General features: G+C 40.1%; 1 protein-coding gene and 2 non-coding genes across 5 annotated transcripts; 1 reads left to right on the forward strand and 2 right to left on the reverse strand.

Moving 5' to 3' along the window:
• Window positions 1-2,278: 2,278 nt before the first annotated feature.
• On the reverse strand, window positions 2,279-2,350 carry TRNAE-CUC (transfer RNA glutamic acid (anticodon CUC)). Its single transcript has one exon. It is a non-coding gene; the product is annotated as a tRNA-Glu (tRNA).
• Window positions 2,351-2,691: 341 nt separating this feature from the next.
• TRNAE-UUC (transfer RNA glutamic acid (anticodon UUC)) lies at window positions 2,692-2,763 on the forward strand. The gene has a single exon. It is a non-coding gene; the product is annotated as a tRNA-Glu (tRNA).
• Window positions 2,764-4,073: 1,310 nt separating this feature from the next.
• On the reverse strand, window positions 4,074-11,635 carry phyl (phyllopod). 3 transcript variants are annotated; one of them, XM_018013078.2, is made up of 3 exons: window positions 11,122-11,635; window positions 4,782-6,524; window positions 4,074-4,121 (listed from the first exon to the last, which is right to left on the reverse strand). In XM_018013078.2, exons 1-2 carry the CDS (start codon window positions 11,326-11,328, stop codon window positions 5,487-5,489), a joined length of 1,245 nt encoding a protein of 414 aa, XP_017868567.2. In that variant the 5' UTR covers window positions 11,329-11,635; the 3' UTR covers window positions 4,074-4,121; window positions 4,782-5,486. The 3 variants fall into 3 exon arrangements, with proteins under 3 accessions (XP_017868567.2, XP_089325941.1, XP_089325942.1); XM_089469815.1 differs by having other exon boundaries at window positions 4,778-6,524; XM_089469816.1 differs by having other exon boundaries at window positions 4,681-6,524.
• Window positions 11,636-15,077: the final 3,442 nt, after the last annotated feature.

The following is a 15,077-nucleotide window of genomic DNA, read 5'->3' on the forward strand; positions in this document are numbered from 1 at the left end:
GCTGCTGCTGCACAGTCTGCAGCTGTGTGACCCACTCCCAGTTGTCCATTTAAAGCGAATTCGGATTGCAAACGCGGCCAAACTACGCTCAAAGTATCTGCGCGCATTTATCGCTAGTTTTAGACAGTTTGACGGCGTTGTTTGCGGTTGCTTTTTTTTTCCTTTTGGCTGCTAGCCGAAATAATCGAAAATGAAATTTCACCTCCGGTCACACGCTTCAGAAGTCACAATAGCAGCTGCAGCTACAACGTTTGATTAAGTTGAAAGGCGCTTAAAGGTATTTAGCTAATAATTAAGCCTTAAGATACGCAGCAAAAATTTAAACAGCGAAATTCGCATTGTTTGCAATGGAAATGCAGTGGCAACGAAATGCACACTGCTTGCTTGTAAATAGTAAGTGCGTGTTAAGTAAATAGCGGAAACAAAACACACACGGTGTAATTAACGCCTGAGAGTACAAATGAAAATGAAACACTGTTTGCATACTCAAATTGCATGGCCGGTAATTAAGCGCAACGGCCGTGGTACATGAAATGATTTGGATCGATCCAAATGCAACGCATTGGAAAAGAAACGCTGCTGTCACTGCTTGCCATTTAAATTGCACTGTTTCTAATTAAGCGCCGCGCTCATGATACATGAAAATGATTGGAGTCCGGCTTTCGAGCAATGGCAATGAAACGCTGCTGCTGCTGCTGCTGCTTGCTACACTTTGCCACTGTTCGGTATTAAGCGCTTGATTTGAGATATCTGAAAATAATTCGAGTCCGGCGATTACTGCATGCTGTATAAGTAGAGCACTGTTCGTAATTAAGCGCATTGTTCATGAGACATGAAAATGATTGGAGTCCTCTGCTAGAAATGGAACGTATAAATGGTACTTTTTCGAAATTAAGCACATTGATCATGAGACATAAAAATGAATGGAGTCCTCTGCTAGAAATGGAACGTATAAATGGTACTTTTCGAAATTAAGCACATTGATCATGAGACATAAAAAGGATTGAGTCCCCTACGGGAAATTAAGCACTTAAATGTTGTTCTTCGAAATTAAGCGCTTAGTGCATAATATATGAAAATGATTGGAGTCCAACGCTACATAAACAACTGGCAAACGGAATGAAACGAGCTGCCGCCACTTCAAACGGATTAGAGCAGAGTCTACATCATCTTAAGGACAGCAGACGAAGCACAGAGCAAAAGCAAAACAAACAAAACTTTAGACAGCATTAAATAAACATTCGATTGACGACAGGCAAAAAGCTTTAATATGCAGCTAGCGTAGCTTTGCAGCTGTAGCTAGGCAGAGCGAGGGCGATGGCAGCAGCAACAGCAACAGCAGCTGCTTTGCTTTGCTTTGCTTTTGTTGCTCTTTTGTTCTGGCTGAAGCTCAGCTCAACTGGTTTAACATTAAAAACAAACGAAGCTTCGTGTGTCTTAGCGTTGGCGTAACGTTTGACGTTTAACAGAAGAGCAAAAGAAGAAAAAAACAGTCTCTCTTTTTTTTACTTTTTGTTATTTTATTTGTTACTCTTGTCTTGATTCTCGGGGCTTGGCTTTCTTTGAGCTAGCTGCTGGCTACAAAACAGAAAAAAAATATATAAAAATGTTAATTTTTTATGCTGTGCCTTTTTTCTGCTGCTGCTGCTGCTGTCTTTGCTGCCTCTTCTTCTACCGCTTGCTCAATCGCATATCGCCTCACACGCGCTTCTAATGTCTGAGCAGAGCTGATGATGGCATACGAAAAAAAAAAAAAATAATAATAAAAAACTAAATAAAAAAGCCAAAGCTCAAAACACAACAAAGTTTCAATTGCTAAGAAAGTGGCAGGCAACAAAAAGTAGGCGGACCAACACATAGCGGCAGCAGCAGTAATAGCAACAACAACAACAACAACAGCAACGTCTACAACAATAGCCCGCTGCTTGCCACACTTTTGATGAATTAGTCGTTTTATGGCTGTTTTTCCAGCTGAAAATTGAGTTGCAGCCAGTTGGGCTCCATCCGTGTGCAGAGTTCATTGAGCCGGATCAAATTTTCAGCTTTGATATTCATAAGAAACCTACTTCAATTAAATTGGCTCCATTACGAGGTCAAAAATTAAGTGGAAGCTGTTTACAGATTTTCAGCTTTTCAAAAAAAAAAAAAAAAATAAAAAGCTGATTAATGGCGCATTAATCAAAGGGAACGTTATATAAAAATTAACAATAAATTAAGAGTGCAACGCAATTAATGTCAAAATAAATGTAAAAAAAATGTACTTATACTTTATATATTTTTCCCATACCGGGAATTGAACCCGGGCCTTCCGGGTGAGAGCCGGATATCCTAACCACTAGACAATATGGGATTGTGGCTTCAGGCAGTTAGAAAAGACTTTTCAATTTAGTCAAATACGTACTTTAACGCCCACTAAATATTTGAGTTTAAATAGAGCAACTGACTAAAACTGAATAGAAAGTGATTTTATTCCATTTTATATTCTTCATGAAATGAAAGGCATTTTCTTTAAAAGTATAAGACAGCAATAAACATATTTATAGTTTATTTAGTGGACGAAACTATAAATATATAAAAATTTATATATATATACATATATATATAAGGTATATATGCTGATGCTCTACTGTATATTTTCGGTATGAGCTCACATTGCTAGCAAGTATTTAAATTCTCATGCGGAACGTCACGTCCCATATGGTCTAGTGGCTAGGATATCTGGCTTTCACCCAGAAGGCCCGGGTTCGATTCCCGGTATGGGAAGTACCATTTTTTTACTCTTTTATTTACTTATTTTTTTTTTTATTATTATATTATTATAAAATAAACTAATAACTTACAAATAATCTATAAGCTAAAAACTTTCATATTTATATATATAGAATATTCGTATTCCTTAGCTGCTTTCGTGTGGTTTCACTCTATACAAATAATATATAAAGTGATTCAAGTTAATGCGAGCTAATCTTAACAAGTTGAGAGGCTTAGAAATTGACCAATTTGGCCAAGGGGCAATTCAGAAAGTGGCAAGCAAGAGAGGGGGCAAAACAAAACAAAAGAATGAGTTAAAAACACAATCTAATGCAATATCATTTCTTATTGGTTCTTAGTCGAAATAGTGTTGGGTAATGCCTAAGCGCCACGCAAAGGCAAAACTAAGCACGAAAGAAAAATAAAAACAGCTTTGGTTGTTGTTGTTGTTGTGGCTGGGCCGTTTCTTCTTCAGTTGGTTGTTGTCATTGTCGTGGTTGTTGTTGCTGTTAACGAAAAACCGTTTCGTTAACAACGGCAAAGCTTTAAGAGTCGAGTACTTAACTTTTGTTATAACAAAAATTAGCCATGCTCATTGTTGCAACACACGACACAGTAACAACAACAACGACAAGCGGCATAAACGTGTGGCAAGCGAACAGCAACAACAACAATAACAATGAGCTGCCAATGCCTTGACTGAGTTTTTTTTTTTTTTTTTTTTTGTTGCTTTCTGCCTGTTTAATACGAAAATTGCTTTTTGTTCATTGTTGCAGCAATCGTTGTTGTTGTTGCTAACTGACAATTTGATTGTCTTCTGTTGTTGTTGTTGATTCTCGCGTGTATGCTTGCGAACGGAAAATCAATTTGATTTTTAATTACGGCAAATTTGAGACAAACAAATTGCGGACTGTGCCGAATAAGGCGAATTAACGAAAAAACAAAAACAAACGCCCAATAACAACAACAACACCAAGGCAGTTATTTGAGTCACAAACCCGTATAACGGTACACGTGCAGCTGACGCAGCAGCTGGAAGGAAATGTAGCAAAACGACAGATGCAAAAGGAGACAACAACAACAGTAACAACAAACGCAATAGCAATAGCAATGCCTGCGAATTCAAATGCCGCCTGGTGCATTGAACCGTTATACAATTCGATTGTGCGTGTAAGAGAAATAGCAGTAGAGAACATACACAATACACTTTCGATTATCGAACTGACAGCCGCCATTTTGTCATACATATATTATTCTCTGTCAAGTTATTCATATTATGCTTACCCTTTCAGCTATTAGCTTTCAGCTGTTCTCTTGCCGTAGTTGTTGTTGTTGTTATTTCGAAATGCAGCTAGGTAAAAGCTCTGCTTCTGTGGCCAGGCGATAAAAGAGATAAACAAGACAAGCGTTACAATTAGGTTTTTATTTGTTGGCTTGCGCGCGTTACCAAAATAAACACGGCGAAAAAAAACAAGATAACACGATATAGCGAATATAAAACACGAGTGAGCAAGCGAGAGGAACTGTGAAAGAGGAGCGCGGAACGAGCGGCGGACGAACGAGCGAGTCAGCTTCAAGGCGAGCTCTTCGATTGTTGACGGAAACGTTAGACGACGGCAACGGCGACAAACTCCTGCCGCGACAGTAACAACAACAACAATGAGCACAATTTACCAGTTTTTTTTTGTTACTTATTGATTTTTATGCGATGCAACAAATAATGAAAAAGCAATAAGCACGCGTTGCCGCTTGAGTTGCTGCTGTTGCCGTTGCTATTGTTGTTATTGTTGTTGTATTGCCACCTTCGTTTTGCAATTATAATTTTTGCGCGTATTTAAATAAGAATATGAGACAAAAGAATTTCGCACACTCGCACAGACACACCACATGCACATACACATGCACACACGCACTTCAATGTCAACTCACTTTTAGCAACTTCTTTTTCTTTTCGAAATACTTAAAGACTTTGCGGCACTTAAATGTAGTTGAGCACGTAACACAATAAATAATAATAATTAATTACCAACCAAGCACGCTGCACTTTGCAGAACAGTTTAAACTTCAATTTGTAATTTTTTTTGTTGGTTTACAAGCGCTGAGAGCGCGTTTTAATGCAATAATGCCAAGATTCGCGAACAGCAACGAACCATGCGCAAGAAAAACGAAAAGAAGACTGAAAAGATATGGGCAGCAAAAAAGTGCAAGGCAAGGCAAGGTATGACAGGCAATCGATATATTAACGTACACTGACGATATATCGATAGGCAGCTGTTTGCTGGTAACAGTGGTTGGCAACGCGCACAGCACCATAACAGCGGCGCAACAGTTGCGTAGCTTTTCGGCGCCAAATTCAAAAAAATTAAAGTACTCTTTCATTTTGTTGCTATTTTGATTGTGGTTGTGCTAATTATTTTTTATTTATATGTTATGTTTTTTGTTTTTGTAGCTATAACATGGCAAATGTGAACAAATTCAACTACGGTTTCATTACTTTTTTGTGATGGTTTCACTTCAATTATGAATAATAATAATAATTGTATGTATATGCATATATTAACTTAACATTCTTAGGTCTTCGCTAATATATATAATTATGTATATTGACTAACAATTACAAATTTAGTTGAGGTACTATACAAATTAAAGTTTAACTAAGACTAAATTTTATGCTCGCAAAATTTGACTAATTTTTTTTTGTTTTTTGTTTTTCTTGTGGATTTTGGATTTTCTTTTTAGATCAATGTGATGCTCAGTCCCTGTGGCAGCTGCAACTGACCCAGCTGCAGTTCGGTTTGGTGGTTTACTTGGCTAACAGCCAGCTCTAGCTCCAGCTCCAGCTCCTGCTCCATCTCCTGCTCCACTTCCTTTTCCTCTTCCGTTTCCGTTTCCACTTCCACTGTTTCGCCTTTTGTTTGGTAGCTTAATCGTCGTTTGGCCACGGGCAGCACCTCCGCTATTGCTCTATCGAATTCCAGCAGGATCTCATCTTCGTCCAGCTGACGTGTCCAGCGTGGCCGCCGCTTGACTGGACTCATGATGTGATTCAGCGGCGATGGTGATTTCTGCTGCTCCTGCTGCGGTGCCTCCGCCTGCTCCTGGCTCAGCGTGGTGCCCAGTCGTCGAAACATGGCCACAACTTTGCCATCGACGCGTGGCTTGGGCAATCTTTGGTAGGTGGGCGACTTGACTAGTCTCTGCTGGAGTTGCTGCTGTTCCAGCTCCAGCTCCTGCTGCTTCTGCTGCTGCCTGCTCAGCTGTCGCTGCAGCTGAGCCACCTTGGCCAGGCTCCGCTTGTGCAGCGAGCGCCACTTGCAGGAGTCGCATGAGCTACGCAAGGATCGGCGCCTTGGCTGCTTGCTCGTCCGCCTGCATCGGCGCCTGCTCAGAGCCGGCGGCATTCTCCTCGCCGATCTTTCTCTCTCGATGTTTTTTAGGGCGGGCAGGCGACTCGATGGCGGTGGCTGAGGCTGAGGCTGGGACTGGGGCTGTGGTTGTGGCTGTAGCTGTGGCTCAGGCTGAGGCTGTCGCTGTGGCTGCGGACGCACCTGGGCCACAGGTCGCAGCTTCGCGGGCTGCGCCTTCGACAGCGGCAGCTCCTGCTGCTGCTGCTGCACGATGCCGGCGCTGCTGCTGTTGTTGCCCATGTGGGCGGAGGGGCTCTGACTGCGACTCTGACTCTCGGCATCGTTGCTGTTGAGCGCCTGCAGCGAGTGCCAATTGATTAGCCAATTGTTGCAGCTGAAGCACAAGAATTTATCCTCATTCAAGGGCTGCAAGACAGAGAGAAAGAGAGGGAGAGAGTTGTTAATTTAATACTATATAATTAAAGTCTTATAGAATTAGATTATACGACTTGAAGATGGTGGTATGGTAACAGGTAGAGAGAGAGAGAGAGAGAGAGGGGGGGGGGGAGCGTGGCAGATAGAGAAAGCAGGAGAAACGAGGTGAGGGAGAGATTGAGATATGGACATAAAATTCTAAAATTAGAGAGGGAGAGCAAGACCTAGATAAAGCGAATGAGACAAGAAGAAGCATGAAAAGAGATTGAGAGAAAGAGACAGAGAATAGAGGCAGAAGGAGAGAGATAAAGGGAAAGAAAGATCATGGAATTAATAGAGAGAACAAAAGAGACAGAGTTATGTAAATATAAATATTAAAATCCCTAATTCAATGTAAATAATCCAGAATATTTCCTCTGCAACTACAGGGTATCAGCTAGTCAGTCAACCCTCGAAACTAGAAATAGGCCTAATTTAATTGCTTAGAGCTGCCTCCCAATTATAGCAAAGCAGAGTTGAGCACACGGACGGGACACGCTCGAGCCGCGCAGAGTCCGTGTCGAGGTCCTGCCCCAGGAATTACAGCTGAAGCATGACCACAGCTGACCGAAAATATGCCGCTCAAATTGAGCGACGCCCGAAGAGCTGAGCCGAGCTGAACATTGACCACTGACCACTAATGAGTCTGCCAGGGAATTCAGAGTTTGGAGGCAAAGGTGCAAAAAATGGCATAAAACTCAAGTTGCGGCTGAGACCGTGGCATATTAATTACCAGATGAAAGGAGGAGGAGGAGGGGCAGACGGAGCAGCGGCTGGAGGAGGAGGCATTGTATCAATAATAATTCGTGCACCTGCCAGCCGAAAATTGCGCCCAGCAGCGGCAGCAGCAGCAGCAGCTGGCACGAAGCATAACCAGATCAGGCTAGGCGGGAGTAGGGGCTATGGCGGGGTTAGCTGGCCCAGTCGAGGAGGCTCAGGTGCAGTTCGGCAAACTCGTTTGGCCACGCGCCTCGCCTTATCGAGCGTAGCCAAAGGAGACCCGACGAAATATCAAAATAAAAGGGAAATACAAACAACAATAACTGACAAAAGGCACGCGGCAGCTAGCGACAGCTGCTTAGGATTAGAGATAGACAGCGAGAGAGAGAGAGAGAGAGAGAGAGAGAGAGGGGAGCCAGGCAGGATCTCAAAAGGAAACCCAATCGAAGCTAAGGGCCCATGTGTAAACGGTAAATGCAAATTGCAGGCCAGGTGCAATTCAGACAGAGCCACACGCAAAGCTGATAAAGACCCAGAGACAGAGACAGAGAGAGAGAAGGAGAGAGAGAGAGTGAGAGGTAGGCAGTCAAGGCAGACAGATGAATGAGTTAACTTTCTGCTGCTGCTGCTGCTGCTGTCTGTCTGTCATTCACGCGAACTGTTCGTGTATGTGTGTGTGTTAGTGTGCGTGTGTTCTTTATGGCGGGGGTGTCATATATGTATAGGGGGTGCATTTAGAAGGGCAGGTGGTGCCTAGTTGCGCAAATACTGAACGTAACGATCGTTAGCTATCGCATAGGGTGAACTATGATAAATAAATGGGTAAAATTTGAATAAAACTGTTGGGTGGAATATTACCGTTACTTTTCGTATGCTTCAATTAACTAGCAGTTCAAAACAGGGTAGTATTTTTAGGCTTTTAGTATTTTGGGAGTACTCAAAAAAGAAGTAGGAATAACATATGGTCTATGATCATGGAAGGCGAATAAATTAAATTAAAATTTATCTTTAATCTGAGTTGATTTATCTATGATAATTCAGCTTTGCTCTTTCATCTTGCATATTTCATATTTAATATTGCTTATTCCAATTTCCAACATCCATCTTTTATACTTCATTCTTAATCTATTATCTATCGTATTTTGATATTTTCATTATTTGTCCTTTCCTTTAACGTTAATCTATCATCTACTTTTTAAATTTCATATTTATCTCTAAAGCTCCCCGCTAAGCTTTCCCACACAATTCTTAGGCTAATCTCATAAAAAGTATCATATAATTATCCTTTAGCCTCCATTTGAGTATCTGTTACACCATCTTCATTGCCTGCCTATAGATTGCTTTCAATATATAATATTTATTCTAGTCAAGTCTTAATTGCCCACCTACTTATCTAGCTTAGCTAGCCCCTATCACATTTCTCTGTTATGACAAACTAATTCAATTGTCATCAATCCAATTAACCGAGTTTCGCATTGAAACCCGAGAAGAAGCAGAATTCGAAGTGAAGAAGTCCTTCAATTTCGAAATTTCCCAATTTTCTGTAGAATTTTCAAGGATTTTTCTATGGTTTCTCTGGTTTGAAGTGGCTTTAAGTAAAGGGCAGGGGCAGCTGTGGGAACTTGAAATCTGGGTTATCTGAAGTCTTGGGATGGTTTTGTCTAGAAAGTATTTCTAGATGTATTTGAGTAGAGTATTCCACTTTACAGGATGATCTTTCAATGAGTATGTTTGGCTCAATACACAAATCAGTTTTTATTTACTCTCTGTCTCTTATCTCTTGAAGATCTATAAAGGTAACTACGCTCCTTTTCATAGATAAGACTAGGCAGCTGCTCCACTGATTGCGCAGTTGGTACAAAAAAAAGGTAAACGAAACGAAAATCTTGAGCTAGCTATAGAAATGTGAGCAGACAATGGGCCGATATGCGAAAAAAAGGAGAGAGATCAGGGCACGTAAATGCGGGCTACTCCATAGAGAGAGTGTTACGATCTGTGTGTGTGTGTGTGTGTGAAAGAGTGCTGCAAATACAGCTGCTCTTGCAAGCAGCTGTAAAAAAGGTAGAAAATAAAGGCGTAGACAGAGGTAGAGGCAAAGGCTGAGGCAGAGGCTGAGGCAGAGGCTGCTGCCCGCAGAAATTGGATCAATCATAAATGAAGTTGAGATATTCACGAAATGTCGCTGGCAGCAGCGGCAGCTGCCGTTGGGATCTCTCGCCGAAGCAGGTTCGAGGCATACAGGTAGTAGTCGTGCCACGACTGTAATCCAATATGCAACGCACTTTGTGGCACAGACAGGAAAGACAAAAGCAGGAGCAGAGGCAGTGGCAGCGACAGTGGCAGCGACAGAGGCAGAAACATTTTCGGTTCCCATGGCGCATTCAAATTAGAACAAGCTGTTGGAAATTATGATGGAAAAAGGACATATGCATAAGGACATGCAGCGTATCGAGCCAAGTGTCACACATGCAAAGTGTCCGATTACAGAAAAAGGGAAATGCAGCAGCTGCTATCCAGTTACCCGAGTTCCCAAGTTCCCACTTGCCCAGTTGCCCAGTTCCTCAGTTCCTCAGTTGTCCAGCTACCCACAAATACCGCATACCGGATACGGATACAAGCGACAGTTAGCACAGTTCTCTTCACTCTTCACTCACCGCCCTTCGGCTGACTTGGTTTACTTAGTCACTTACTACGTCATACTAAATTATTTAGAGCCAGCTCATGCGATTAGTTGCGCCTAAGTGCTTTGCCCTTGCACTACTTCTTGTACTTTGTGTCCTTCCACTTGTGTCCTTACACTATGTTAGCTATGTCTGTTATCGCACTGTAGTTCACTTTTCCATAAAGCCCTACTTCTTTTTATTATCATCTTCTTTTTATCATGTCTAGCTATATTTATCTATTGCTTCTATGTTTCTTGCCTTTCCTATAGCTATTTATTAATGACTGTTTAACTAGATTGACCTAGACCAACATTCTGGCCTTCCCTTACTCTAACTATCCAATCAAATATCCATTACCTTTCTTATATACTAAGTCTATTATCCATTGGGAATTCCTTGTTTAAATATTGATTCATATTCCAATTACATTTATAGCTTTTTCATTTGGTTAGCTCTACACTGTTTCTCCCTCTCCCTCTTTCTCCTTAAACTTTGCCCTCTCTATTCAATTAGACTTTGCGAATTTCTTAAGTAACTCAGATCCAACTGCCTCACCTCTCGCTAAGTGATTTCTAGAATGGCAAATTCCCTTACCTTGCATTAGATTTGCTCACCTTACAAAATACCTTGACTCTACTGTGCTGCAATTCTCTCCCACTCCCTCTCTCTCTCTCTCTCTCCCTCTCTCTCTCTCTCTTGCTTTCCGCCCTTTTAGCAATGTCTACAGTTGCGATTGTTGAACTTCCTGTAACTTCTATAGCTGCTTTACGCCCGTAGCTTCTATAATTTTTATAGCTCCTGTAACTCCTTTGACTCCCACTTCTCGCTCCCTCCTTCTGTCCCTCTGTCTCTATCTCTGTCTCTTGCCTCGCGATGTGTTTTGCTAACCTTTTGCGACTTTCAAGTGCACACGCTTGGATGCTGCAGCCACCTGGAGATGGGCCAGACGTGCTGTGGGCTGTGCTGCTTCCAGAAGCTCTCACACAATTTTTCATCCCCTTTTGCAACACGGTCAACACACACACACACACACGCGCGCAGACAGAGAGAAGGACATGCATATGACTCATTTGGTTCGCTTATCGATTTTTTGATGTTTTTAGCTGAATTTCCTTTGATATAAATGTTTTCTGCCTTTTCTGTTTTTTGTTTTTGTTGTTGCTTACCTGAAACTTGAATTTGGCTTGAATTAATTGCACGATGTTTGGTCCGGAGCGCGGCTCATAGATGTTGATGGCCTGATTGGTTTGACAGCCGCAGATGAGGCAGGTGCGTTTCAGGTACTCCGAGGCGGCGGCAGCGGCGTCTGCCGACGAGGATGCAGCAGCAGCGGCCAATGCAGCCGCTGGCTCCGCTTCATTATTCGCAGACATAGTTTTAGATTTATACAGATTCTACACTGCTTCTTCTATTTCCTCTTGCTATCTCTCTCTCTTCTTGCTCTTCTGTTTTCTTTTATTGAATATTTGGCGAACTGTGATATTTTGTGTGTCGCTACTGACGTCACACGCTGGGCGCTACGTCTCTGCTGGCCACGGGGTGGCAACTAAAACAACATTCAACACAACGACAACGAGCACAACAACAACAGCAACAGCAACAACAGTGGCTACAGCGAGAGAGCTTCACGCGTCGCACGTCCTTCGCGTTGCACGCACAATTTTCGAATGAATCGAACCAATTCACGAACTTCGCTTCAGCCGAGCCTCGGTCGTCGCTCGGTCGTGGCTCGGTCTTCGGCTTGGTCTTCGGCTCGGCCTGCGCGACGCTAGCAGAGGCAACGCCACTCGCTGGGCCGTTTGGGTCGTTCCATCTGCTCTCCTTTAACGTCGTTGTTGTTGTTATTGTTCTTTGTCCCTTTCCCTGCCTGGCTGCCTGGCTGACACTCCTTTTACCTTTGCCTGCCTGCCTGCTGTTTGCTTTTGTTGTCGACGCAGCGATACACTGAGAAAAATTGATGAAGCATAACAGATTTTTGCGTAAAGGTAGCATAACTTTAACTAGTCAATTAATTATACTTAATATACTTAATTAATACACATATAAATAATTTCAGTAAATGTTGTGAATTGTGAATTATTTAATTTAAAATGTCTATCTGCTTTTATAATTTTTTTTTTTAATATGGAGTATAGACTAAATAAATTTATCCAAGAAAATCTATAAAAATTTATATATAGCAAAAATCAAATATATTAAAGTTATTTATTAATTTCTGCATTAAAATTATTTATAAAATTAACAAGATTGTAATTAATCACATTTTGAATGTCATATTTATTGTTCATTAAAAAGAAATATTATTTTATTATTGTTATTATTATTATTATTATTATTATTGTTATTATTTAGGTTTTTAATTTTTTATTTTTATATGTCAATTAATAAATAATAGATACAATTTAATAAATAAAATTCAATAAATGAAAAAAACTAAAAATATTTAAATTAAAATATAAAATGGATTTTTTATTATTAAAATTTATAAAAAATTTTTTGATTTCCATTATAAATTGTTCGCTTTCTCAAAGAGAATATTAACAACTTTAGAGTTAATATATTTAAAGTTTTATCTGTTAATTATATGTTACAAGTTTTCAATTACCTCCCCATTTTAATAGATATATAAAATAAATGAATGCAAATGGTAAACATTAAAACTTGACCTATCTACAGGCTGAAGACACCTTTTCGTATTAATGAAACGCAGTCAAACCCAGCGGCAGCTGCTGCGCTCAACAAAGAAGAAGAGGAAGATGAGCGACAAACTCCAAATTTAATGTGGCTTCCTTTAGACAACAGCAGCAGCAACAACAACAGCAGGAGTTGCTCGTCCTGCTCATCAATATGTTGTCTTTTTGTTTTTTGTGAGGCTCAACAACTTGTGGCATGTGTGTGTGCTTGTTGTTGCAGCAACAGGCGGCACACACACACACACACACGCATAGATACAGTTTAATGTGTGAGGATTTAGCTCTCAGCAGCTGCTGCCGCTGCTGCTGCACGAAAAGGTGCATTATATGTTTTTTGTTGTATTTTTTTGGGAACTCAATCATATGTTCTCTTAAATGTGGCTCGGTTGGCCCCCATCTTTGGCCATGTTGCAGCTTGCAACCGGATTTTTAAATGCTGCGACAGATGTTTTCTTTTTCTTACATATTTCTCCGCTCTCCGCTCCCCTCTCTCACTTCTCTTTTGTTTTTTGGCTCCTTTGCGAGTGGGTTAAGAAGTTGCAGCATGCCGCTACATTTTACTACGCTTCTCGTACGCCATAGTAAACAAAGAAGTTGAATGAATCGCTCAATGGGAAGCAAGGCGCAACGAAAGGCTTCCGCATGGGCCACAAAGGGGTGCGGGAAGTGCTTTAGGGTTTCGTTGCCAAGCGGATTTTTTAGTGGTTGTCTTGCAAGGAAATAGGAAGTGCAGCAGATTTGTGATGTCGCGAAAATATTAAGATTTAGCAGAGCTTAAATATTTATTATAAATATTTGTACTATAAATATTTATTACATATTTACTAAATATTTATTTTTTGATAACATATAGGGGGTTTTCACTAAAAAATATAGTTATAGATTAAATTGGAATTTGTATAGCAAACGTTCGTATGGAAATGAATATTGACTAAGTTCTCTATAGGTCTGTGATTTTGATTTAGTAGCATTTTTACTTTTTTGTTTTTTGTATCATTTAATGACATTATCGGAATATACTCTACTCAAACTATTACTCTACTTTTCTTACAAGTCTTTTTTTTTTGTCTCTAACTTTGTTCTCTTCATTTTCTTCAACCATTTTACGTTATTGTTATCTGGCTGTTCGTTTTGCATATCTCAATAAAACAGAATATTTTTAAATTTTAACCACAGCATACTTTTAGTCAGTGGCAAGCAGTGACCCTACAAGGCAAGCAGTGCCACGGATGCTCAACAAGCAGTGCACAGTACACAGGACTTCTTTTGAACTGCTTAAGCCGCGCGCATTTTGAAACTCTCTACAATTTGGACATAAATAAAAAATATCAATTTAAAAAATATTTAAAAAAAGCTAAAACAAAAACGTCTGGAACTTAAGTAAAAATTTTTATTTATTTAATTTAAAACAAATTATTTTTAGAGTAAGGCAGAATATATAGCAATTAATATCTGAAAATCCTAAAGAAGATTTTAGCTTTTCATATATTATTATGGTTGTTTGCTTTCTCTTTTCATTTTAATATTAGCAAATCTGTATAAAAATTACGTTGGAGCCTTCAAGAAACGACATACATCAGGCGATTCGCTGTATTCTCAAAGAAAAGGCTCTTGTTATTTCGACTTGCCAACTTTTCTTATACGTGAAGATAGATATTTTCTTTCATATATTCCCTACATACACAAAATGTTTTGCATTTGTTTTATTTTATTTATTTTTTTTTTGAACTAATTAAGCTCAATAGAAAAATGTATTACGTTTTCTACATATTAAAAAAATTTATTTGAGATGCCTTTAAATATCTTATTTTCTCAATTTATAAAATATATACTTTTTATTAATATCTTTCAGCGTTTTTCAATGCAGTATACTTTCATGTAGCTATCTAAAGTAAATATATGTATATGTAATATTTAGTTCATTTTCTTTTTTTTGTTTTTGGAAACTAAGACATGATTGCGAAGAATAAATATTTTGATATGTTAGCCCTAACTCAAAGTCAAAAATCGTATTGCTTAAGCAAATTATTCAATTGCAAATTCGAAACCAAATCTGTGATTTAAGGGTGAAACTCAAGTGAAGCGGAACCCAAGGCGCAGCTCTTGAGATTGAGTGGAAACTGATGAATAAAGATTTAGACACCCGCTGTTGCTGCAGCTCCTGTGCCGACTACTGCTTCTGCTCCTGCTTCTGCTCCTGCTCCTGTTTTACGCTACACGGCAATGCCTTCTCGTTCTCACGCACTGCTGAAGGCAACTCCCGCTGCTGAGAAAGCAACAGCAGCACCTTGACTTGGGCTAACCGAAACGATGAGCGCGGTACGAGGAACTGCGCTCGGGACCCCCCATACGCACGTGCGAAACTCGAGGGGCATGAAAATAATTGACTTGACTGTTTGTTAATTGCAACAGGCGGCGGCAAGCTCCTA

Source organism: Drosophila arizonae, chromosome 5 (genome assembly GCF_054131065.1).
Source record: "Drosophila arizonae isolate 15081-1271.41 chromosome 5, UAZ_ARI_1.0, whole genome shotgun sequence".
In the NCBI taxonomy this organism is placed as follows: Eukaryota; Metazoa; Arthropoda; class Insecta; order Diptera; family Drosophilidae; genus Drosophila; species Drosophila arizonae.